General features: G+C 40.5%; 1 protein-coding gene across 2 annotated transcripts in view; it reads left to right on the forward strand.

The window, feature by feature from the left end:
• The window catches only part of LOC141798347 (uncharacterized), a 60668-nt gene that overhangs the window by 11043 nt on the left and 23260 nt on the right, over window positions 1–26365 (forward strand). For both annotated transcript variants that reach the window (XM_074680235.1, XM_074680236.1), the window contains exon 3: window positions 25295–25352. In XM_074680235.1, coding sequence (XP_074536336.1) covers window positions 25295–25352 — 58 coding nt within the window. The remainder of the gene's footprint in view (window positions 1–25294; window positions 25353–26365) is intronic.

Genomic DNA, 26365 nt, shown 5'->3' on the forward strand with positions numbered 1-26365 from the left:
CAGGGCTGGGCCGTGGGGTGAGCGAAGCTGGACTGCAGTGGGTGTGTGTTTGTGTGTGTGTGTGTGTGTGTGTGTGAGAGAGAGAGAGGGAGGTGGGACTTATAGGAGTTAGCAACAGTGCATCTCCGGCTGAAAGACTCCCTTTATCTGACCATCTCTGTGAGGTAGAGAGTGGAGAAGCAAGAGGAGGGGGAGGAAGAGGGAGAGAGTGATCCCCCTGCCCCAGGTGAGGGGATGAACAGGTGAGCAAAGTCATTATGAGGGAAAGGTGAGCTCTCTTTCTGTCTCCTGCCCTCCCTTACTTATTCAATCATTCTTTTTTCCTTCTCCCACTAATCTCTTCAGGGAAATATGTCTGAGCAGTCCTCTGTATGTGTGTCTGTATTTGGTTATGAATACAAGTGTTGATGTGTGTTGTGTTTGTTTTGTGAACATTGTCATCATGATTGCTGGGAGGTTTACATCCCCTTAAGGCTGCCCTAAGTCTGTGCGTGACTTCTCTGGACATGTTCTGATATTTTTACCACACAGTTTTTGTAATCCGGATCAGTTTCTGTTATTCTCTTGAAGTTACTTTTAATTGGAAAACTTTTGCCCCACTGTTAAACAAAAGATCTGGACCTCTTTTTAATGCAGGGAGCTTACACCACAGCTCAGAGTTCTTTTGTAGCTTCACACAACCTAAAATATGAAATAGATAAAAGGTTCACAGGATCTGTGTTGTTGTGGTGCAAGTCCTTCCTCACAGGCAGAGCCTTCAGAGTGTCATGATGAGGAGAAGTGTCTGAATCACATGGCTTATCAACAGGGGTACCCCAGGGGTTAGTGCTTGATCCCCTACTCTTCTCCTTATACACCACCTCACTTGGAGCAGTGATACATGGATATCACCGTGTCTGGCTGATATCTCCACATGGATGAAGGAATGCCGCCTTCAGCTAAATTTGCCCAAAACTGAGCTTATTGTCCTTACAGCATGTCCCTTGGTTCTGCTTGATTCCAGTGAACATGTGCCCACAAACTCTACCAAAAATCCAGGTGTCATGATTAATGACCAGCTGACCTTGAAAGTTCATGTGGCCTTGATTGCTCAATCTTGTTGATATGCCCTCTATAACTTCAGGGGGATCTGACTCTACCTGACATAACAGGCCACACAGCTTCTTGTACAGGCCCTTATGATTTCACCTATCGACTACTGCAACTCTCTTTTATCAGGCCTCCCTGCTTGTGCATGTAAACCTCTGCAGATGATCCAGAATGCAGCAGCTCTTCTGGTCGTTAACCAAAACAGCACACGTCACCCTGTTGTTAATCTCTCTCTTTACTGGCCTCCAGTTGCAGCCCGAATCAAATTCAAAGCTCTTCCTCTGGCTTACAGAACATCGACAAGAACTGCTCCTCCCTACCTGGGGTCACTCATCCAGGTCTACACTCCTTCTCGCCCACTATGCTCTTCTTGAGAAAGACGCCTGGTGCTCCCAGCCCAGCGCGGCTCTAAATCACTAGCTAGACTCTTCTCCTCTGTTGTGCCCAAATGGTGGAATGAATTACCTAACTCTTTACGATCCGCAGAGTCCTTTTGTACTTTTAAGAGATTTCTGAAGACTCATCAGTTCAGGAACACTCAGGCACTTAAGCTGGTCCTTCTCCTCTTCGTCCATAGGGGTAGAATGAGTCAGGAGGTCTAAGACCCAGCTCTTAGTGAATTTTCAGCACTGGTTATTGAAAGTTGTTGAAGGTTGAACTATAGTGTTGCAGCAATTAATTGTGGTTAGTTATGGCTGCATTATTGTACACAAAAAATCTTCTTGCACTTAATGGCAGCCAAATAACAGCTCTTTGTCGCACTAACTAGGTTTCCTTTCTGTCAAAATTCTTCTCAATTTTCTTCTCTTAGATATTTCTTTGACATTTTGTATCCAAAATATATTTATTTGTTTATTTATTCAGAGTTTTAAGAGATGATTAGCATCCCTCTCATGTGGCTAACAAGCTAACATCAACTGTTAGCTTGTTAGCCAATATGGAGAGTAAACAGTACACCCTGGTCTGCACAGTCCTTCAAAATATGTATTTCTACGTCTTCAAAGTGAAGCAAGGGCACACAAATACCCACGTTTTGTCTTGTCTGCTTTACGTAAATATGACTGGCTGCAAATTATTTGACAGGGAGAAAGTGCTAGGCAGTCAAATTAAGTTTTGTTGTGGAGAGTATAACTCCTTCTATTGCCACTGACAATCAAAATATACTACTTAAACCAAGAGTTAGAAATGGTTTACCGTTTTTACCACGAGGAAAAGCCCGGCTAACTGTTCCCTCTGAAGTCAAGGTTTGACTGGTTTATGCTAGCACCCTACTCAGACATAAGAGTACCTAATCCACTTATTTAACCAAAGTTTAGTTTCACATGTCAAACCTGATTCAGAGGAACTTAACTGCAATGTAAAAATAGTGTGGGAAACTGTCTGCGAGCCCACGAAAGGCAGAAGATGTTCCACCAAGTTTCAGATGTACTCTGTTCTGGTTTAAACTTTAAATCTTGAGTTATGAGTAACCTTACAGATCATCTAAGGGACGTGGCTTCATTTTAACCCTGGCACAGGAATCACAGACACTCAGTGGTCATGGATGTTTTAGTGGCGGCGCCTCTGTGGAGATGGGAAAAGTTCAAAGACTTCATAACTGCGAGGCCATTTGTGGTAGCTTCACTGTTGGTTCTGTTTGGGTGACGAGGGGAAACAGAGAGAACTGCCAAGAGTTCAGATATCTGTGTATCTCACAGAAGTATGTAGGGACAGAAGAAGTCTCACATCGAGGAGCTAAAAGAGGCAAGTTAGCCGGTATGAAGTGCCAAGATTTATAAGTTGACCTTTTCCCGTAAATGCACCATAATGTTGTTTTTCAGACAATGTGGGATTAAAATCTTTTCTCTTCTGAACTTTTGACACTCAGGAGTTCATCTTTGTCTGATTAAGACCTTTCTTTTGTCAAAACAGCCTGTGACTAATGACAACGCGACAGGTTCTATAGAATTACTGTTAGCAGGAACTGAATGAAGTCCCTGCTGTGTATTATCTACATGTCAAGTGTTAAAACTCATTCATGGTCATGTTCACTGCCAGAGGCCATCACTGACTGATCCTGGGAAAGACTCACGTATCAAGCTGAGTGTGTGAACAGACCTGTGCACTAACTTTGTTCCTGTTGGCTTGCCACCTCTCATTCCTGGTGACTGTATCTTTTGTGTTTGCATAGATATGACTCAAATATATTTGTACTGGCTATCGCACACTAAGTCTGATGACAATTTATACAGCAGGTTCACAGCGTGAAGAAGGCAAATACAGTCGGTAAGATTCTAAAGTTAGGCTAGATGTTTAGTATATCTCAGCCTGTTTGAACAGCAACCAAAATATTCCAAAAATTAAACTTTGGTTCATAATGATACGCATTTTGAGTTTCAAGAGGCTGATGATTCCTAATTTCAATGACGCAAAATGTCACCTGTAGATAGTTTTAGTAAATGTCATACTTAATTTAACTGTATAATCAAATATGACTACCCTCGCTGGTTCGGTCATTGAAATGTTAAATACACCTGTGCCACAATTTAAGACTGCATGCTGATTTAGAAAACATTATTCATCAAAACTTTCTCTAAAAACTGTGGTTCCCATTGGTTCTGCAGCTTTTTTCCAGCTGCATCATGTTTGCAAGATGCTTCAAAAGCTTACTTTAAACTCTCTGCTTTGCTACAAATTGCTGGTTGACCAAGTTAGAGGCTAAAAACGAAACACATTGGAGGTTTAAGCAACAATAAAAAAACAGATGCTTCCGCTGAGATTGGTGGAGACCAAAACAAAGCACACAAACACATGGGAAGTGAATGGTTACAGGTAAAAAATACCTCAGAACAATACGATATGAATTAAGTCAACTTTAATTTTCTGGTTCTGTCTTCATTATAAACTGATTAATCAATGCCTCAGTTCCCAAAAACAACATTTACAAAATCAGACTGTGTCATATTAAGTTAATCTAATTTAGTCAGAGCTAAGCTTTTCTCAACAATGTCACAGCATCATTGTGAAGAGGAACCAATGTTTCTGAAGACACACATTTTCGTATTTGAGTATTTTTGTCCTCTGAGCACCTCAGTCGACAATTCTTTCACTTCCTTTGTGTTGTGGTTTCAAGCAGAGTTGTAAAAATATGAGCGCATAAAATCTGTGTGTGAAAGTGATGCTGAGACGCAGTGCTGTCTGCTGTGTGTGTGTGTGATTTGGTCAGTAAGCACGAATCCAGGTGAACAAAGCATTTCTTAGGGAATTTATTTTTCCAGCGGCTTCTCTTCTTCTCGGGGCATCAAGTTCAGCATGCAAAGTGTGGCTTTCATGCAAATATGTTCCGGTGTCGCTGCTGTAGTCTTCACATGTCTCTGTTTTCTCTACTGTTATTCTTCTTTCTTTGATTCAATTTGTACATTATTATTTAGTGTGAGATGATCAGTACTGGAGCACCAGGGCACATCGTAGAGAGTGTTTGAAGGCTCTTTTGGTGGTTGTTGGAGGGAGATCAGTAACAGAGCAAAACGCTATATATTCATATTTTGAAGAAATTCCTGAATCTGTAGGTAAACGGCTCAAAATGGTCTGTTTTCAAAATAGCACGGGATGCTAACGAGACTTGCTGAAATGATACCATCATCTCATCATCTCCCAACAGACCTCCAGAGGGCTGGCCAATCAGAGCGACAGGGGTTTCTGAAGCCTTAGGGCTGGGTTATGCTTCCTGCATGAAGGTGACACACGGAAATGAGTTACGAGAAAACGCGTGTGGCTTCTTAACACTGTGCAGTGGACAGTGTATCCCAAAAGCAAGTCTACCGAAGCACCACGCTTGAGTAGAAGAAGTCGTTGTTTGCAACATTTTTTTTCTCTGCAGAGTTTTGCTGCAATTTCACACCAGGTATTCTTCATCACACAGTTACCACAGCGATCTCTGTGTGATGAATCATATGCATGCGCAAGGAGCTCATGTTAGTCTCTGTGCGGAAGTTGGAAACTTTAAGATGTGCGCGATGCAAAATTTTTCTCTGCTTTACAAGGACTGCGCAAGGGGGCGATGCTGCTAAAATGACATCATTTATCGGCATGAAGCCTCACAAATACGTCAAGCATAAACCAAGCTTTAAAGAGACAGTAGCTCAAAGAAACAGTTCAGACAGGGGACTTTTTGGGGACAGGACAACTCTTTAAAAAAGTATCCCCTCTTTAAGGTACATAAAGAGAAACTTGAAAAGTTGTGATTGATTTTAGATAAATTGTCAGTTAACAACGACAGCAGTGTTTTTTAATACTTCCTATTACTGAAATTTACCCAAAGAGATCATGTGTTAATACGCTCTTATTCTCTCTCAATGCATTCCTGCTGTGTGGGAGCCGAAACAGGGGGGAGTCAGTGAAGGGAATCGCCAGGAGAGCTGCATAGTCGGAGCTTTCTCTCTCTCCTCAGTCCGTCTTTCGCTCTCTCTGTTCACGGCGTTTGAGCTCTCCTCTCTTTTGTCCCCTAATTGACTCACCTACGCAGGCCTGCATACCTGCATGTATGCTGATACTGGTGTATCACTTGTTCACACAGACCTGCAGGCCTGTTCACACACACACACACACACACACACACACACACACACACACACACACACACACACACACACACACACACACACACAAGTCACAGTCACAGTTTACTCTTTGTAACCTTCTTCCCTTAAAGACGCACGCAAAAAAAAAAAAGGACACAGAAAACACAAAGAAGGTTAATTCCAGTGGGATCTGGAGCTTGTGGTTTTAGAGATAAGTTAATAACTCGGGGGTAAACATCTCAAGGGAAGCTTGTTTTAATGATTTCATTTGTGTGCAAATTGGATTTAAAAGTGGGAGTCTCTTGGTTAGATGAGAAAGCGGCAGCTAAAGCTTAATTAACATGATCGCTGTGAAAATACAGTCTGAGGATGTCATTGTTTTTCATTGAGCGCAGGTAAATAGATGAATACACAGCTGTGATTAGAGCACTTAGTTTCCTCTCTTTTTACCATTGATCTTTTTCCTCTTCTTGTCACATCTCCTCACCGTTCTTCCTTGACATCCCTTACCCATCTCCTCCCTCTTCCTCCCACACACACACACACACACACACACACACACACACACACCCTCTTTCTCTAGTTTAAATCAGCCATTGTAGACCTTTTGTTCTCTGCTGCCCTTCAGTCACATCTCGTCTCTGTGGATTACACAGGGCAGGCAGTTACAGACCAGTTTATCATAAATCTTCCCTCTTCTCTCTGCGGTTTTGTCTGTTGACAAACTCAACGGGAGCAACCACAAACATTTTTGAGTCATCACGTTGGGTAACATGTTTATCATTTAAACTTTGTCCCATGATGTTTTTCTTGCTCTGGTCTCACACTCCATCACAAATCAATAACTTATTGTCCATCTAACCCACAGAACACTAAACTTACATCACATCATACTCCTGATAAAAGGAGTGGATTGATTGATCTGTTTATTGGACCAGCTGTCTGAACAGGGTGTTGTTTACATGTTTTTGTGTGTGGTTTGTAAAGCATTAAGTTTTTGCTGTTAACCCCACAATAAAAAAATGACACATTTAGAAGAAAGGATGCACAGCTATTCCGGCAATGTCCTGGTGTTTTCCAGCTAATGTGGCTACTTACCAATTCAGCTTTTGCAGCATGGCCATATTTTTTCCACCTAATTGCAGTGAACATCAAGTGCTGCTGTGGTGGAGTTAACACATTGTCATGGCAGCCCATTGGCAGGTTCAGACATGAAAAACAAAGCTTTAGAAAGTTCACTTTCACTTGGAGGAAACTTCTTTATCATTATAGAAAGACCATGAGCAAATCAACATTGCTAAAGCTGTATAACTTTACTTGCTGTGTGTCGAGGATGGGATTAGGTCTATTGAATAAACAGTGGCCGCGATTATGTCCATATAATTAAAAGTGTCCTTCAGTCATTTTCAGTTCCATGATCAGTACTATTGACATTTTGACAATAATTTGCTTCCCTTTGTAAGATTTTTCATCAAGAATAGAATAGAATAGACTAGAATAGAATAGAATAGAATTTTATTGTCAATGTAACAAGTACAACGAAATTGAAGTCACAGCAGCAATCAAGAAAACAAAAGTAAGAAAGTGTAAAGAAAGTGCAAAAAGGTCCATAAGAAAACAGATGCTGACAGCTTGTCCATCATTGTCCAGTTCAGCCAGCCTCCACCTCCACAGGGTCCAGGACTGAGCTTCTTCTTCAGTCATGCTCCATCTCTGTCTCCTAGATCCTGTCTGCTCACAGCAGGTGAAGCTCTTCCAATGTGGTGTTGGTGTCTGATGTTAGCTCCGTTTGCCATGTCTGTGAATAGCATGATGCTACTCTGCCTTCTGTTATCTCCTCTGTTGCTGGGTTAGCACAGCTAGCTCGTCCATCTTATTGGAGATAGATCTTACGTTCCCAATAACAATGGATGGAAGGACAGGTCCATGTTGTCACTTCTTATCTCACACCTGAGAACCAGCACGTCTTCCTCAAAAAACCTCCTTCTCCTCACCTTGTGGGAAGACATCAGGCCTTGCATCAGTTAGCATTGACATGCTACAGGCTGCTAACAGCTGAGTTCACATGTAAACAATGCACCCATGGTTACATGTAAGATCTCCAGACAAACACAGGAGAAAAAGTAGTAAAAACATCGCTGAAGCCACAAAAAGTTTGGTGTCCATGACCAACAAATCAGATAAAAAAATTACAAGAAATGGGCAAAGAAGAGAGAGCTGCTGCAAAAGGCAGCCATAGCCAACAGGGCGGCACCTTGCAACCAAATCACAAGGATTTGATATCTTTAAATGACCTGAACAGGTGACGTGTGAGTCACAGATTTCCATAAAACCACATTTTGAATACAGCGGGTATTAAGAAGAATTTCAGGAAATCATTTGATACCTTTCTCAAAGCATCCACACCAATGTTTGTTGAGCCAGAAGAGTTCATTTCTCTTATCAGCACACGCTGTACAGAGGGTGAATTTTTTTAAACCTGATGCTGTGAAGTTATTTAACTTACAAATTTTGCCTGTTTAAGCGCATGGCTGTTTCGACTGACAGACAGGCACCCTGTAGCTGTCTGCAAAGAGGCTAAAGACCTGCTCCTTTGTCTCGTCCAAACTTGAACAAAAATAGGTTGAACCAAGCTTTCAAGTACTGCTCCTGCTGACGATGGGCTTCAAAACGCTGTATCAGAAACACAAGAGATGCCACAAAGATCACTTCCCCCAGAGCAGAGGTTAGCAGCCAGTCATTTCATTCAATCTTTCTCTGTTAGGCCCTGTGCTGGATGAATCTCTGCGTCGCTCAAGTGTGTGACAGAAGCTGCTATTGATCAAAAACCTTCCTCTTCGTGGAATAATCAGTGAATAAAGAAAGAACAGCCTCTTTGATATTGTGACTAAAATCTTGTAACTAAGAAAACTGAGGTTGACTTGAAAGTTCCCCTATTGGCCACTGTGGGTTAAGTTAAAAGCAGAAAATGTGAAGACTGAATTTTAGTGCAATACTTCAAACTTTGACTGAACTGGATTTGAGAAACCTATCTTGGTCCTCCACTGGAGTCAGGATTTCTGTTACAGCATCTTTTGTTGTTGTTCTTCAATGTTCTCTGCAATTTATCACTCCAACTAAAGGCTGACAAGTTTGGCTGTGCTGGCAACTCTGGAAAGGTCATAGAGGGTGTATGCACCATTCTTAATCAGACAGTACCAAGGACAGAGATATTCCACTAAATTTTAATTTACCAGATTATAAGTAGCTCATTTTTCCACCTTTTAATCTATTTTTGTTTAAACCAAATGTTAACTTTCCACTTAAATGTATGCAACTTGTTTTTGTAGACTTAAATGAGACGCGCAGTAGACAGACACACACCACTCCCTGCCTTGTTGTCTCGAGTCTTAATGTCTCTTTCTGAAAATGCAGCGGTGAATGTGAAGTGGCTAGACAAGGTAATTTCCTGCGGAAGTCGAAGCTGAGGAAAGGGGGTGTTCTAGGGGGCAAGGGCATTCGATCTGAGTTGTGAGGAGGAGCATGAGGGGAGGGAGGAAAGGGGGAGGTGGAGGGAGCAAAGGGTCGATGTTGATGTCAGCGCTGTGGAGGCGAGACTGAGGGAAGTGAGAGTCAGGAGATGATCTCAGCGTGAGGCCCGCAGGTGCTTTGGATGGGGGGCAGAGAGAATCAGGAGCAGCGGGAGGTAAGGGAGGGGGCAGGATGGAGATGGGGCAGGGCGACATGGAGGATGAGGCCTCATCGTGTCAAGAGGCCTCTGTTGTTTGAAGTAGCTGCATATTTCAGTGTAAGCCAATTAACCCGGCAGGAATGTGACTCACATAGACAGACAGAGGGGGGACTGGCTGTGAGTTACTTTACACAAATATATTGATAATGGGATACTTTTTACTTCTTCCCTCGTCCTTTCAGAGATAAATACTTTCCTTTTAAGTATTGAAGTTCACAAGTTGCTAAAAGTCTGGGTCCACCAAACATCTTTTCATGTGATGTCTTATGAGAAAATGTGTCTCATTATGGATCACAGATCTTATGGAAATATATACTCTTATTTAGTCACATAATCCATAGAGTTCATCCTCATGAGCGAATTATTCTTTTTCAAACTGCATATACAGCTAGAAATCTTCAATTCAGACATATTAAAATACCTTGATTAGTTATCATTTTTATTTTCTCAGGCAAAAAGTAAGATATATGCATGTCCTCTTAAGACCCTGTGTTTACATATGTGGACATTACATTCCTGCCTTTTAGACCCATGAGACTTCATTCTTTAAAACTTTGACCTATTAGCTACATTAAGAGACACTGCCCAAGTCATCTTGATATTACAACATTGCGCTCGTAACCAATCAAAATAAGGGAAAAAATAAAAGGTGCAACTTATGAAATCAACTTTGTCAACAACTCTTTGGAGGAAACTGGACAAAGTTGGGTAGAGCTGAAACATTATTTCTGGCAATTTCTTTTTTTATAAGATACTGTTGAAAAAAAGTAATGAAAGGTGCTTATAAATTAAGTTTTTGAGCTCTGTCAGGGCTATCAGTGGACACAGGCCCTAAAACTGTTAAGACCCTGAGATTAAGGTTATTTCAGAAAAACTGAGGAACAAGAAAAGGGAAAGCAATTAAGAGAAAGAACTTAAATTAAATCATAATCACTGCTGTCCTTTCCAATAAGTAATCTCATGACTACATGTAAACTTCACCTTAGGAAGGGAACCAAACCCTACAGCTGGATACCACTCAACCAATCTGTTATATTTCCTCTTCAGTTTGGTTCACGACTCCTTTGAGCACCCTGAATAAGCAAAATAATGCACCACATCACAGCTACTTCTCAGACTTAAAGTACATTTTTTCTATAACACCATTTCACGTTTACTTCAGTAGGATTATGTATGCAGAGTTTATGATGGAAGATTTTTACATTCACGCCTTCCTAAGTAAACTATCTAGGCTCCGGGTTTAAAGAAGAATGGAGAATGTGACAGCGGCTGTGGTGATGATGGGGAAATGGAAAGTGTGCCAGGGCGAAGAGAGGAAGGTGGAGTCCAACACTAATTATATCAAGAATGAAAGAAAAACACAGAAGACGGCGAGAATGCGAGAACAGAGACATTTAATTATAGAGATGAGGTCATGGGAGCAGGGTGGGGTTGGCTGCTGCTCGCTGGGGGTCTAATTCCACATCCAGAGCTCAGTGTGTGTGTGTGTGTGTAGGTGTGTTTTTAACCTGAGGGCAGGGAGATGGTTGAGATGATTGAAAATGTGCTTCTTACTCACCTCAGCATCATGTCTGTAGCTCCCCTGTGGACTGGTAACTGTATTATCCAAAGTGATTTATTTCTCCTCGTTGACTAAGAACCCGTTGGCCACATGACAATCACCGAACAAAGCTGTTAATACTGAGCGTTCATGCAGAGAATCAGTGCTCAGATATCCGTGGACTTTTTTCTCCGGTGGAGTGGAAACCGGTCTAAACTATTTCATTATTTCAGCTCCTTGACCTCTCACTGTCACAAACAACACGGAGCTGACGGCACAGTTTCATCATATTTACCGTATGTACCAACAATGATGTCAGCTCTGCTGCTGGAATAGCAATGCCATTGTTACTGTGGTTACTAATTTGTCGAGCAGGTGAGGTGTTGGCCATCCAATCGGGCTCGGGCACAGCCGCTGTCATGACAACCGTTTGCATGTTTGTGTGTGTATCTGTGAGTTTGTGTTTGTGCACAGTGCGTAGTCTGTAATTACTTCAGCGCACTGATGTTAAGGGCCAGAGTTGGCAGATGTGTGAGAACAAAACCTGTTGAGCTGCAGATTATGAATATTAAAGGTTTAGTGATACACTTTCAAAAAAGACTGTTTTCCACCACAAACAGAGAGAATATTAAATGTCTTTTAGTTTCCTGCTTGTGTAGGTGTTCTGATACTTTTTATGTGTGTAAAGGTTTCAGTGCATGTGTTATATGTCAGGTTCTTACCATTTTGCTTCCTAGAGAGCAGAATGGATTTATGGCTCAATAAAATCACATTGTCAGCAGAGAGTGATGAGACAGATGTAGATTGTCATCATTGTAAAATCAATTGCCTCAATAATTGTGCTCTATTTACACAGCCAAAAATGGGTGGAAAAAGTAACACTCATTTCTAAGTTCTAGATAATGATATCCAGTCAGCTTCACTTTAAATATACTAACAATAGAGTCATCAGCTCTTTGTCAAGATTCTCATATTTCATTCTTAACTAAAAGTAGTATAATGCAGGCGGTTTTTCACCCAGTCTCTTGAAATGAATAATAAACTGTTCTTAACAAATTTATTAGAGCACCTACCATAAAACGCAAAAACCACTTAGTGGTTAACGCACCATTTAGTGCCTTAACTCTGAACCTTTCTTTCTTTTACTTCGCTTCACCATTTTGAGCAGGGGTGAGCCGTTTCAAACTGTTTTTTTAGTCCCAAATTTGAGCCAAAAAATTAAAATAGTGTACAACCATCAGAACATATTCTTCTGTTCAGGAATTCAGGTAAATAACTGCTATCTTGCAACCAAAACATAGTTTTATTTTGCATGTATTCATGAATTCATTTATTATGTATGTTAACCCAAAAAACCTATCGCTAATTGTGTGTCAACATGTACATTCAAATATATTCTTGTCAATCTGTGTAAATATTTTCAAATACTTGGAGTATTTAAAGTCCCTGTGAGGACCTTTTGAGTGATATTGTAAATGTCTCACTTCTAGATATATGCCTGATGTTAATCCACAACTTAAAATGAGTGCCATAACAGGTTTTTTTCTCAATGTTATCTCTCAGTTTCTCAGATTTATCAACAACACGTAGAAGTCCCTATGGCAACGCCAGCCCAGCTGACAAAGCTTGAGCCCTGTGCTTTTCTCTGCTGAAAATGATTTCTTGGATTTATTTAGAAGTAACGGTGGACACTGGAGCTGGACTGTCAAAAAGAACAGGGACAGAAGAGCAGAAGAAAGCTTATCAGGAGAGAGGTCTGTTCAAACTTACATTTTGGACTTGACGAACCCTCACCCCAATCCTAACCCTTTATTGAGTGGGACTTGCCTGTTTCATTTATAATTTGTTTCTTTCCAAATAGCGTCAGTGTAATTTGTGTCTAGTTACATTAAAGGCAGAGACAGTGGTTGGTTGGCAAACCTCCAGTAAATTAATTCCAGTTAATTACTCACACAGCAGGTCATCTCGACAGTCAACAATGTGAAATTAGCCTGCAGGCAGCTGTAGTGGCTGAATGCTAACAAAGGATTCTAATGAATGAGGATATTTATTCAAGCGGTTTTAATTGATGCTTTTATCGGGAAAATAACATCAACAAAGAGTTATCTCTAAAAACTCACCTCACACAATCTGTTGGTTGAGTACATACCACAGACTGTGAACAAAGTCACGCTGACATCACCATAGGTTTGGCCACTGTGTTTGGATAAAGGGGTATACCACAGCAGTGAGAGCCTGGCAAGCATCAAGTAAAACCAACAGTGTGTGCCCTTGGCTAATGCATTCGCTGGTACAGCACTGGTTTAATAAAACAAATAACTCACTGAATATTTTACAACACAGACAGCCATTTAATTTGTCAGATATATCTTCAACTTTCTTCAAAAAGCACCAACAACAGGAACAGGTCGGGAGGTCGAGTAGTGAGAATGACATGGCAAAGGCTGACCTCAAGATTACAACCAGGATTTACCATAAGCCCCATTTCCACCAAAGGGTTCAGTTCGGTTTGTTTGGTACAGCACACACTTTGAGGTGTTTCCTCTGACTAATCCTGGGACAGGTCTCCAAATTAACAACCCATATCGTCCCACATGTTGATGCCCCTCTGTTGGGGTGCCAGACATATGGATCTGACCCCAGAAGGTAGAGCTCAAACACTGCAGTCCGTTGATTGGTCAAAAGATTTGTCACTCACTGTGTGACACACAACCTCCTCTGAAACAAAGCTTGATTGTGCTTTGTAATGAAGAGCCACGTGCCAATCACAACGAAGACAAGTTACTGTATGTCTTCTATTGTTGTTCTTTCTTTACTGTGTCGTGTTTTTCTTCTTCATTGGATTTGTTATTGGGGTACACTGTGTCATGCTGCTATGGTGTCATGCTACCAAGAATAGAATAGAATAGAATAGAATAGAATAGAATTTTATTGTCATTGTAACAAGTACAACGAAATTGAAGTCACATCAGCAATCAAGAAAACAATAGTAAGAAAGTGTATAGAAAGTGCAAAAAGGTCCATAAGAAAACAGATGCTGACAGCTTGTCCATCATTCTCCAGTTCAGCCAGCCTCCACAGGGTCCAGGACTGAGCTTCTTCAGTCATGCGCCATCTCTGTCTCCTAGATCCTGTCTGCTCACAGCAGGTGAAGCTCTTCCAATGTGGCGTTGGTGTCTGATATTAGCTCTGTTGGCCATGTCTGTGAATAGCATGATGCTACTCTGCCCTCTGGTATTCCCTCTGTTGCTGGGTTAGCAAAGCTAGCTCGTCCATCTTATTGGAGATAGATCTTATGTTCCCAATAACAATAGATGGAAGGACAGGTCCATGTTGTCACTTCTTAGCTCACACCTGAGAAGCAGCACGTTGTCCTCATCTCCTTCTCCTCACCTTGTGGGAAGACATCAGGCCTTACACCAGTTAGCATTGACATGCTACAGGCTGCTAACGGCTGAGTTCACATGTAAACAATGCAGCCATGGTTACATGTAGGATCTCCAGACAAACACAGGAGAAAAAGTAGTAAAAACATTGCTGAAGCCGCGAAAAGTTTGGTGTCCATGACCAACAAATGAGCCATACAAAGTAATGATCCACTTTAAATACAAAGATTACGAAAAAGAGACAAAAAAATTACAAGAAACAGACTAAGAAGAGAGAGCTACTGCAAAAGGCAGCCAGAGCCAACAGGGCGGCGCCTAGCAACAAAGATGAGGCAAGGTTGGCTGTGGAAACGCAAACAGGATCAGGCTTTTCCGATCCAACCCGTACCAAAGTAGTGATTCATACCGGACCACTTGGTGGAAACAGGTCTATAGACTGCATGCAAAGCTGGTTGTACTGATAGTCCCCCAGATATGACAAAACATGACTGGCTGCAATAAAGGTATTAAAAGCCTCCTTTGTTGCAACGGATGGAACATGGTGAAGATATCAGTCATGAATGTTTTTATCATACTAAGTTTAACTCTTGTTACTAATTTGATATGGTCAAAAAGAGGAGGCATGAAAATTTGATTGACAGCACTGATGACATTGATTGTGTATTGACAGAGCAGATGGTAGGACACAAGTCATCCCACTTTCCATAGCCATAAATGTTCATGTCAGATCAATGTATGAACTTGTTCTGCTGTGGACTGTACCCACTTCAGAGATCTTTAACGGTTTTTCTATAAATGTAAAATGTGTTTGTTTAGAAGCGCCACAGTAATTATGTGGCTCCTTCGGATTGCTTTGTTTATGTCTTGGCTCTAAAATATGTAATCAGAGTAATATGTCAGCACCCAACAGAGCAGCGTTATGGTTTCACTCTATTCCGTGGGAAGATATGAAAGCTTTCAATGATATTCACCTGATGCTCAAAGGAACTACAACTTCTTTGCTGTAAGGCTTAATGGTACTAAAAATAGACGAGTAATGTAAAGGTTCAGCTGTGAGACAGTTGTTCTAGTGGAGAAATTAGCTGTACAGCTAGGGAGCAGTTTTTTTGTACCAGAGTCAGTAAACATGTTTATATCTGGGATGAAGTCTGGATGGGTCTGTCTTCAAACAGTCAATCCTCAAGCAGACATTAGGACGGTGTTTTTCAGCTCTTGGACGTTGGATTCACACCTCGGCCTGGGGTGTTAAAAAAAAATGATTATGGTTTTAAAATTCAAGAGAGATTTTCAGCTCTGCCTAACTGTGCCTTTTAGTTTGTAAGAAACAAAAAGAGCGATGCCGACCAGCAGGAGAAAAGTTGTCCATTTTAGGTCTTCATAGAGAGCAGCTATTGTTTGATGATTTAAGGTTGACATCACGGTGCCAAAGCTGACAAATGACACTTTTCTTCTTTCACAATCTCCATTGTAGCTGGCAGACTAATATTTTCTGACTGACAGCCTGAAAGCATTGTGTATGGAAAAATGAAGACCATTTCTCAGCAATATTGAATGCATGTGTGTGTGTGTGTCTAAGTTGCGTGTGCATGCAGGTGTGCGTGTGAGTGTGCGTGTTAGTGTGTGCGTGTTAGTGTGTGAGCTCGGAGGGGAAATTCCTCTCTCAGGGCTGGGAGTCCTTCCTGTCGTAGAGCTGTGTTTGTACAGCCTGGCTTTGTCGGGATATCCTACCCTGCCCATGTCTGAGAGGGAGAGAGTGGGAGAGATGAAGGGAGGGAGGCATGGCAGGGGGGCAGAGAGGGGCACCCATATGGGGGTGGGGAGGGTCAGGCTGAGGAGTGTTTAAGGGTTGATGTTTGTAAACCTTTGTTTCATTAAATTTGGCATGCGTTCACAAATGTCTGCACAGTGGTTTGAATTTGCATCGCTCACTGTAATCCCGAGCTTTATCGCTGTTGGCCCGGCGCAGGGCTGCAGAGAGGGGATGGGGCCAGACGAGCAGACAGCATACAGCCTGAGGGAACGGACGATTTATAATCAGAGATAATTCTCTTGTTTGGATGTTGTCTTGTTTTTTGGCTGGAAAAGTGAACGCCATTCCAGGCTCAGACCATGTGCACAGAGATGATGGGCAATGAGAGAGCAAGCTGACCTGAACTCACAGAGGTGTCACTGTCATGTTACCGAAAAACAGTGGAGAGATGTGCTTTTTCATCTGCTCAGCACAAAACCAATTCATCATTAGTGCCTAATCTTTATTATCGTTTACATTATTGATCCTTTCTTAGTGGCTGTACAACAGAAAGTATACCAGCCAGTGTTCCCTTTAGTTTGTACGTCTTTCCTCCTCCAAACTTTCAAACACCTCCTCCTGTACTCATCCTCTGAAGTGGAGCCTATGAAACAAAAACATCCCAAGACGTGAATCTTGCAAGAGGGGAGGTGCTCCCTTTAAATGCCATTCCAGTCTGTTGTCATCAAACCAGGTTGAGCTTCACTTTTTTGCACAGTGAAGCCAGTTATGCTAATTGTAGAAGTGCCAACCATTAACTTTATATATATATATATATATATATATATATAGTGCACAGCGTAGCTCCACCATTTACCATTTTACAGTTTTGAAGCCAAAATGCCCCTGTCACAGGCGCCGCCATTGGCAGAGTCGGTGCAGTGGAGGCTATGAAGGACTTAAAAAGAATCTGAGTGGAGCAGGGTGACAAAATAACAATTATTTTTTTCTTTCGAGACCCTAATCACTTCTTGGCTCTCCCTCTTGACCCATTTTACAATCCCTGAAAAAAAATACCCAAGAACGTCAGCTGTCAATTATTGTTAAACGTGACGCAAAGCCTTGTTTTTAACCTCTTATAACTAATGAAAAGCAAACTTTTCAGAAAAAAGGAAAACTTGAATACAAGGCAGCCAAGTAATATCTTCAAATCACCACAATAACTGGATGTGACAAACACTTCTACAAGGTGTATTAATTTTTTAAAGTTTGACCACAGCCCATCTGGGATGGCTGGGGAGGTGGATTTTTTGACTTATACAGCAGCCAGCCACCAGGGGGAGCAGTTTTTGTGGAGACCTCACTCTAACCTGAGCAAGATGACGCCCATTTTTTTTTACAGTCTATGGTGCCAACTTGCAGGGACATCTATATCTGGGATGAAGTGATGGACAGGTTTTCACAATGTATCCCAAAATCTGACCTCCTCACTCACCTTCCTCTTTTGAATCCTGTTTCCACCGAAAACAGCTAGTGCCACAGAGTTCAAGGAAGCTGCATGTATTCATCTTTTTTTCAGTTGTGTGTCACTGGCAAATCTCTATCGCTGAATGACTGTCTCGGCATGAGTGACCAGCAGAAAATCAAGTTTTTGAAGACTTGCAATTTTTAAAAAGTGGTGTAAAAAGACTGTTAAACACATTGCAAAATTGGTACATATAACTCACTCATTTGCCTGACATGAACTCGCATCTTTACATTGACTTTACATGTAATACATTCTTGCAAATGTTTTTATTTGGGAGAACTGTGAACACAGTATTTTGCAGAGAATATGTGACACAAAATTACCATAGAAGGGGAGAGAAAATGTGGCGAGAAACGTAAAGTTCAAAAGTTGCTTTTCAAACAACAAAAAAAATCAAACTCAGGTGCAACTGATCAAACAAGTATAAATCTCAGCATTGCAACGCGTCTTTTCTGAGACACAGTCAAAGTTTGGCTGTGGAAAAGCTGTGGGTTGTGTTCATTTGAGGAGGATAGAGAAAGAAAAGTTCCCTGAAGGTGGAAAGGTTTTAATGATTCATCTGTGTAAGGTTTAGTCAGATAGCAGATCAATACATACAACCAGGGGCAAAGCACTGCAGTAGGCCTGAAGGTATCAATTATTTTCCACCTGTTGTAGTCTTCATTTTCATTCCCTGTGTGGTCTAAGGAGAAAATGAACATGCACCCATGTTTGCAAACCCATAATGAGGTGCAGTCTGGCACAAGGGGCGGTGTGTTGCTACCTTTGGAACGTAGTAAGTGCCTGCACCTTAGACTAACAAAAACATGGTTTATAGTTGAAAGTAAGAGATAAAAGTGGTTTTCTCTGCGTGCAGCAGAGCCATTGTAACACACCCACCAGGCTTTAAATGTGAATGAGAGCATATATACACTGAAAGGTTTGACTCATGTTGCACCCAAAACACACCTTTGAATCATCAAGAGACGTAAACAAACCTCCTTGCAGCCTGTCCCTCACTTAGTGCTAATGTTGTGTGCCACTTTAATGGCAAAATGAAGTAGAGACTCACTTTAGCCATGCCCGTTAGAATGAGTACATTAGATGTTTTAAATATGACCCTCGTTGTAAAAATAATGACTTTGGTTAATTAATTATTTGTACAGACTCTTGTTCTTTCTGGATGGAAAGTTTGTCTGATATGATTTTGTTAAGTTTTACTTTGGCATTTGTTTCCTAAGATTTGCTACTTGCAAATAGAAATGCAAACCGTTCATCCATCAAGCAGCGGGAGAGACAATTTCAGTTTTGCTTTGGGATCCATTTCAAAGAGGATATTACTTTGCAGTCTAACTGATTGATTTCTCATCACCATGGAACCACAGCTTCTCTTTCTCTAATGCTTATTTTGTTTTTGCAAGCTGTGCAACCAAAATAAAAAATAATTTATCGTAGCTTTGTCAAAAACATTAACCCACTCAGTGTTCTGGGTATTTTGTCATTAACCGTTTTTAAAAACGTTAAAGATTCTGACTGCTGGGGGTGTACATGTTTCTTAAGTAATTTATTCTTATTACAGCCAGATTTCAATGCAACAGGTTTTAGTCATTTTCCTGTGTATTATAAATTCTAAAGAATCAAAAAGTAAAATCATTGTCCCCAGAAGTAAAATTTGATTGTACAAAGGGCTAAAACTAGACAAATCAAAACACCAAATTAGCAATTTTTCAAAATTATCTATGACTTTTCATTAAAGTCAAAGACAATCTGAACCTTCGCATTTAAGAGATAATTAAATATCACTAAATTTAACTTGACATTTAAATTTTTACCATTGTTTTGAGAGCGATCATTATCCTTTCCAGGCCCTCTCCTCTCAAATGATAACTCCACACACACAAACATGGGCGCACACAAAAAAACAACACACTCTCTTTTCCCATTATGTCATTTCCCCGCTGTCATCACTTTGGCCATTACCTCCACAAATGGCAGAAATAACGCCCAGATGTCTGATGTTGTTTGTGACTGAACGGGGTGAAAATATCAGCACTTTGTGATTGTATCAGTCTCGTCTTTGAGATGTTTACCATTTGATTTTCCTCCCTGTGCGTGTTGTTTTTTCTGGAAACGAGGAAGAGGTCACGCTGCCTCCGCCTGGCCTCTAATGAAGCCACAGAGTTTGGGATTGCTCTGATATTGCTATGGTAACCATGTGTGTGTTTTGGAAAGGCTTTCAAGGAAGGTATTCCTGTGGGTGATTGTCTTGATTTTTTAAACACATATTCTTATCTCAGCTTCATCAGTGGTGGTTGTTGTGGTTTTAACTCAGTTGTTTTGACCCTCCTGGTTGCCGTACAGACCCCTCAGTCTGAACAGCAGAGCTTTCCACTGCTCCACCCTTCCCGTATCGATGACTGTATCATGTCTTACCTGGCTGTGAGCACTTGTGGGTGAAGAGGTGGAGGAAAAACAACAGGCTCACAGCTGGCAGAGGGTGTGGGTGGTAAGACGGAGAGGTGTGCACAGTGGATGGAAGGAAGGGTGAGGAAAGAGGGAGGAGGGGGTGAGGCTGATTGGAAAGATGATAAGGCTAAGAGGTCTGTGAGGCAGCCAGCCGTGAGGTAATGCTGTGTGGGCAGATTGTCGAAGTGGACAGTTCATCATAACAGACTTGATACTGAAATCACTTCAACTGGAGCTATGTTTTATTCTCTGGGCGTCAATCTAACTTCTGCTAAAGAGCAGCTTTAAGCGGATTACTGTGTTGACTCAAGTGGTGGACTAAACATTTCTTGTTGCATATTGTGTCTTTTTTTCATGCAGTAAGCTATGCCACACACTCCAGAGCAAACTCATTTACTGCATCTGCAAACTACAACTCTGATCATGATCAGAGGTATTTTACTTCATTCTTAAACCCTGCCACACTCCTGAAGAAAACTGAATGTTTTACTATACATCATCTGCCTTTAGTTTAAACTTTTAGGCTGAAATTAATATAAAGAGATATTCCAAACCAGCAGAGTCCTATAACTGTTAATGAAGGCCTTACACACTTAAGCTTTACTGTTCGTCATAAATACTACGAAGTTTTAATAAAGATCATAAAGAAGTCTAAAAACTGATGGAAACAAGCGTGACATATATTCTTTTTTTGTACTTCCTTTATTACTTTCGACTTTGTAACTCCGAGACTGTTGAACAGATATGGGTCTGTTTTTTGTTTTTTTTTTTCCATGAAAATGAGCGGAAATCTTACATATTGAAGAAATGAAACCATTGCAAAAGTGCAGAAAGCTGCATTTTCTTGAGTGTCCACTTGAGGCTGGCCTCAAAAAGCAGATAATCCCTCCTTAACATCCATGTTAAAACCATAAACTGTATAAAACATGGACATAGTCTTCCCATCATCACCCGTCTGTTTCTGAAATGGAAAATGCAGCACATCAGCTATCGTGGCCATATTGATAGTGGCAAGGGCTTTGCGGACAGCTTTAGGCCGCCTGTCGGTCCCTTGACCCTGAGCTGTGCCTCTGATTGGGTGAGCTGGCAATCCTCTGAACGGCCGAGTTAGATTAAAATTCACCCCCTGTACAGCGTGTGCCGATCGTAAAATTAGCAACTCAGGCAGGAGACGTTTTTTGAATCAGGCTGTAAATAGGTAAATTTCTGCTTTGAAAATGGCTTTTTTTGGCTTGGTGTGTGACTTCCAGAGCCAGCCTCAAGCAGTGCTAGAGAAAGAGCAGATTTTAGCACTTCCGCATTGTCTCATATTCTTATATCAGAGGTTGCCGTTTGGTTTAAACATAGAGAAGATGATTATAGCCATTAAAAAGTTAGACCAGCAAAAAAGATGGATTATTCTGATGTTTCAGTCTTAACTCCACAATAAATCACATAGCTGCCTTTTCCCAGAAATCTGACTCCAATAATGGATATCCAAGGAAAAAAAACAGAAACAAAACAAACATAATTCTGACGTTGATCTAAGTTATTTTTCAGACTCCTAAGATTACAGACAGTATTCAGGCTTTGTCTGACTTTAATCTCAGAATTCTGAAAAATAAATCAGAGACTAAAGTCAGAGTTGTAATTTTTTTTTTCTCCTCTGAATTAAATCTCAGAATTTGGAGAGGAAAAAAGGTCAGAATTCTTTTTTTAGTCTTGGAATTCTGAATACATAACAGAATTTTTACTTTCAAGTCAGACTTTTTTTTTTTTTTTTTTTTAAAGCCACTGTGTTTTCTGGCCTAATCTTCCCCATAAAGTCAATGGCCCCTGACTTAAAATAAATAAATAAATAAATTAAATTAAATTAAATTAAATTAAATTAAATTAAATTAAATTAAAAAAATAATAACAAAATAATTTTCATTTTTATTTTTCAAAGCAAGTTTCTTCGGGAGAAGTAAATATGTTTCGAACCGAATACAAGATGATTCTGGTCTGGTCTTGTCTTTGAATTAGTAATTTTATTCACCCATGATACAGCCCCTTTAAATAGGAAACTGAACATTAAGGGGTGAGTTAAATTGATGGACACATGGTTACTTTATGGCTGTTTTCATAGCTAGTATTTTTACCATCATTACTGGGCTCACATCTCACAAAACACAATGGGTTAGGTCATTTTGATCTATATTTTATAAAGACTTTGAATTATAAAAATGTGCCCCTGTATGTTTTTTTCTGCACACATCAAAATAACTGCTAAATATCAAAATTCCAGCTCTTGAAATACTCTGTGTGATCTTTACTGTACCTCTAATAACCTATTAGAGCAGTGCCTCTCCACATAGATCTAACTTGATCGTAATCATCTGCAGGATTTCACCGTGTAAAAGTGTAAATCATGAATACTAACGATAACTTCAGGTCTGAGTTTTAAGCTGAAGCTTAATGAGTCCAGCTGCTCTGACTCTGTGCTACCTGCTGTCTGCTGCTCTTAATGAACTGGCTACTCGCCCTCTGCAAGCCAGCACATCTCATTAGTGCCACGACTTCCACACACTGTGAGTCCCCCTCTCTTTTTCTCTCTCTGTGAGTGGGTTTCCTCACACACCCCCTCACTATCTTTTTTCTTATCTCACTACTCCCCCCTTTTGGTGCTCTCCTCTGATCTCTCCTCAGCCATCATCTTTCTGTTCCTCTGACCTCGTTGTCTCCGTCAGACATCTGAAAATCTGACAAACTCCAGGAGTCCTGCAAGTCGTTATCCTCCACAGCTGCCGCAGTTCTACCTTTCTTTGCCCTTTTTCTTAACATACTCACCATGCAATTATCCTTCCTAGCCTGCTTCTCTCAGTCCTTTTCTCCCTTCCTCCCTTTTTCTCCCATCTGTTGCAGCACAGATACAGTGGATGTGCCTCCACTTGAACCAAACTCCTGACTCAGTATTTTCTGACACACCAATTTTCACTCCCCCTAACATTTTGCACCTTCACTCCAACCCTTCATCTTCTCTCCATCTCCACTTTTCTCCCTGAGCTAAAGCTCTGACCTCCTGCCCTTCACCTCCTTCAGAATCCACCTCTCCTCTCCTTCCTACCTTGCTCACCTCCTGTGCCCATCACCTGCTTCCTTTTTCTATGCCTCCCTCCAACAGCACCTCCCCGTCTCCTCCCCCCTCTTTAGGCTCTCAGAGAAGACGTGACTACACATCCATGCAGCCCTTTAGGAAGAGAAACCTTACCCACAATGTGCAGGGCGGGAAGATTTGCATGACAGGCGCTGGTGGTTTGTTTCGCTGAGGGAGAAAAGGATGGATGGAGAGAGTTCGAGGGGAAAGTGTCGGTCTGAATTATTCATTACCGGTCTATAGGTTGAACAAATGCGTCAAAAAAACACCTGTCGTCTGTTATCTCTCCAGAGTGTGATATCTTTGTACACTCAAAGTCATCATTTGAAGGTGTCCAGCTTCTTCCAGAGTCCTCTGCTTGTGTACTGCAGCACGGCTTAATACAGGCTGACTTTATCTTTACACAAGGCTCTGAATTTTAATGAAATACTAAGATTTACAAGCAAAAAACTTTCACAACTCGATCCAGGATTAATGTGTGTGCTGCAGTGCGGGGTAAGAAGACTCTGAGGACATTAAGAAAAAGCACAATAAAGCCAAACACCTGGACTGGAGTGTGTGTTCAGTAAATTGAACAGGAGTTTCTGGATGTCCTCCCACACCGTGCTGCCCGTCCTCTTTGTCTCTCTTTGCATGACTTCAGGTTGAGGTTTTCTTGATTCAGCAACAAATTGCAGTCTTGACTTGTTTGGGCAGTGAATCACCTCTGATCTATGCGCTTTTTATTAAGTCTTCAGGCAAGGAAAGAAACACACTCTCTATTGTATCACAAATAATAAAGTGAATTTACTTCAGTGCTGCAGTTTTGACGCACACTTTATTCTTTAGGTATCCTTATGATAATAATAAATTTTCAGGTGAAGGTTCCATGAGAAATATTTTGTTTGTTTGTGCTATCCAATCCACAAGGTTGTTTAAGTAGTGCTTGTGCAGCCAGAAAAAAGGTGGGATGCTGTGAAAAATGTTAAGAACTGATTTTGATGGTTACATTTATTAATAGTTTCCAAATTTAATAAAAACAGCAAAAACAACACATTAAATGTTAAAACTAAAACATATCATCACCGTAAAACAAACGTATGCTCATTTTAAATTTGATGCAAGAAAAATGTTTCAAAAAAGTTAATTATGAGGGTCTTTTTTGTGCAGAAGAGATTGTTGATTTTACAAGTTTTTGATACAGAAAATCCCCCAAATCAGACGTGAATTTTTGATGCTTTGCTTTTATTTATGTGTTTAATCATTTAATACCTCACAGTTTAACTTCCCACTAGTGGAAGATGCCTGAGGCTATCAAACAGTAGTTTCTTATTCATATTCACATCCAAACATACTGAGTTTAAAACCAGACCAACATTTTTACTTTAGTTCATAAGAAATTACCATATCCATGAACTGGAAAACAACATTGTAGCTCATGAAAAACACCATCTGGAAGGTAACTAGAAACCAGTTGGTTGTGTGACATGATCTCTGCCATTCCTAGTTTGATGCTGTCGGAGCTGACAAACAAGATTTTGTTGTCATGTGGAAATAAGCAATCTAAAATCCCCCAACAATTTTTTAAAATTTTGCAAAAGCCTGTTCTTTTTATTCCGGTTTTATATCTGTAAAATTGGAGGCAAGAATCTGCTTAAGGCACATTATTTCTGTCCACAGAAACAAATCTCCTGCAAAGAGAGAGGCTAAATGTTGTGATTCACCACTGCTTCACTTCTATTGTCAGTTATTTGTTAAATTACTGAGGAGCCACCAGGTGAATTTCCCCCTGATTTGCATAAATTTGCTTGCTCTTTTCCTTTTTTTTCTGCATTGCTGGTCAATCCCACATCATCTAGACTCCCACAAAGCCTTGCAAACTCACATGCGCTTGGCATGCTGAAAATAAATCTGGGTAAATAATGTGTGATGATGGAGCAGTCAATCAGTTTTTGCATGGAGATTTACACGTAGGTGAGAGCAAAGTCAACACATCGCTTTATTACCAGATGCATGAACAAACTATGTTAGAATTCAACATCAGAAACAAGTTACTTACACACACAAATACGCAAGACAGGAGTGAGTTAATGAATAAGACTGTAAAGATGGACTGTTTGTTGTCTAATGTGATGTTAAAAAAATGATAGCGTATGTCTGATGGATGTTTTCTCTCTCTTGTTTATTTCTATAGAAGTCCTTCTCTCTGGTGCTGGAAGCTATGGACTATGACAACGACACATCAGAGACAGGTGAGGCAGCAGTATACTTTGTATTTTGTAACTGTTTTCCATGTATTCATTCAGCATTCATATAGCATAAGACACCCAATTAGGTCATGGCATTCATTCATTCATGAATTCATTCATCATTCATACTGCTGATTCTGTTCAGGGTCGCGGGTGGCTGGAGCCTATCCCTGCTGTCTTAGGGCCAGAGCCAGGGTACATCCTGGGCTGGTTACAGGTCAATCACAGGGCTGACACACAGACAGACAACCTTTCATAAACACACTTACACCTACGGACAATTCAGAGTGACCTATTAACCTAAAGAGCATGTTTTTGCACTGCAAAAAATGAAATCTTATCAAGTGTTTTTGTCTTATTTTCAGTTGAAAATTCCTTTTTAGACTTAATATGAGCCAAATTCACATGACCAATCCAGAAAAATGTCTTGTTCAAAGTTATTTAAAGACAAAAATGAGGTCTGAATTGCTCTTAACCAGTAAAAAAAAATCTGCCAATGGAACAAGAGAAAAGTTACTTCTATTAAGACATTGTTCTAGTCTCAAGGAAATTTTCAAGCAATTTTTTCTTGTTCCATTGGCAGATTTTTTTACTGGTTACAAGCGATTCAAACCTCATTTTTGTACTCTGATAACTTGAAACAAGACATTTTCCTGGATTGATAAGTTGAAAGTGGCTCATATCGAGTATAATAAGACAATTTTTACTTTAAAAAAAAAAGACAAAAACACTTAATAAGATTGCAGTTTTTTGCAGTGTGGACTGTGGGAGAAAGCTGGAGTAGGTTATGATATGACCAGAAATACAAACATTTCTAGTCGTTAGCTAGTCATCTTTTTTTTCTTTTCAGTTTTAGAGCTAGTTAGCATCAACACTTTGAGTTTTAAACCTAAATTTTATGCTTTTAACCAATGACTTTATCTCTCAGACAAGTCTTGTTTTTCTTTTATGTGTGAAGTGTAACTGTGCTAGCTTATCATCTTTTAGCATTAATGGTTATCAACTTTCAACAAAGA

This window comes from Halichoeres trimaculatus, unplaced genomic scaffold (genome assembly GCF_033239565.1).
Source record: "Halichoeres trimaculatus isolate MK-OKI-2021-1 unplaced genomic scaffold, fHalTri1.1 fHalTri1_scaffold_9, whole genome shotgun sequence".
Taxonomy (NCBI): Eukaryota; Metazoa; Chordata; class Actinopteri; order Labriformes; family Labridae; genus Halichoeres; species Halichoeres trimaculatus.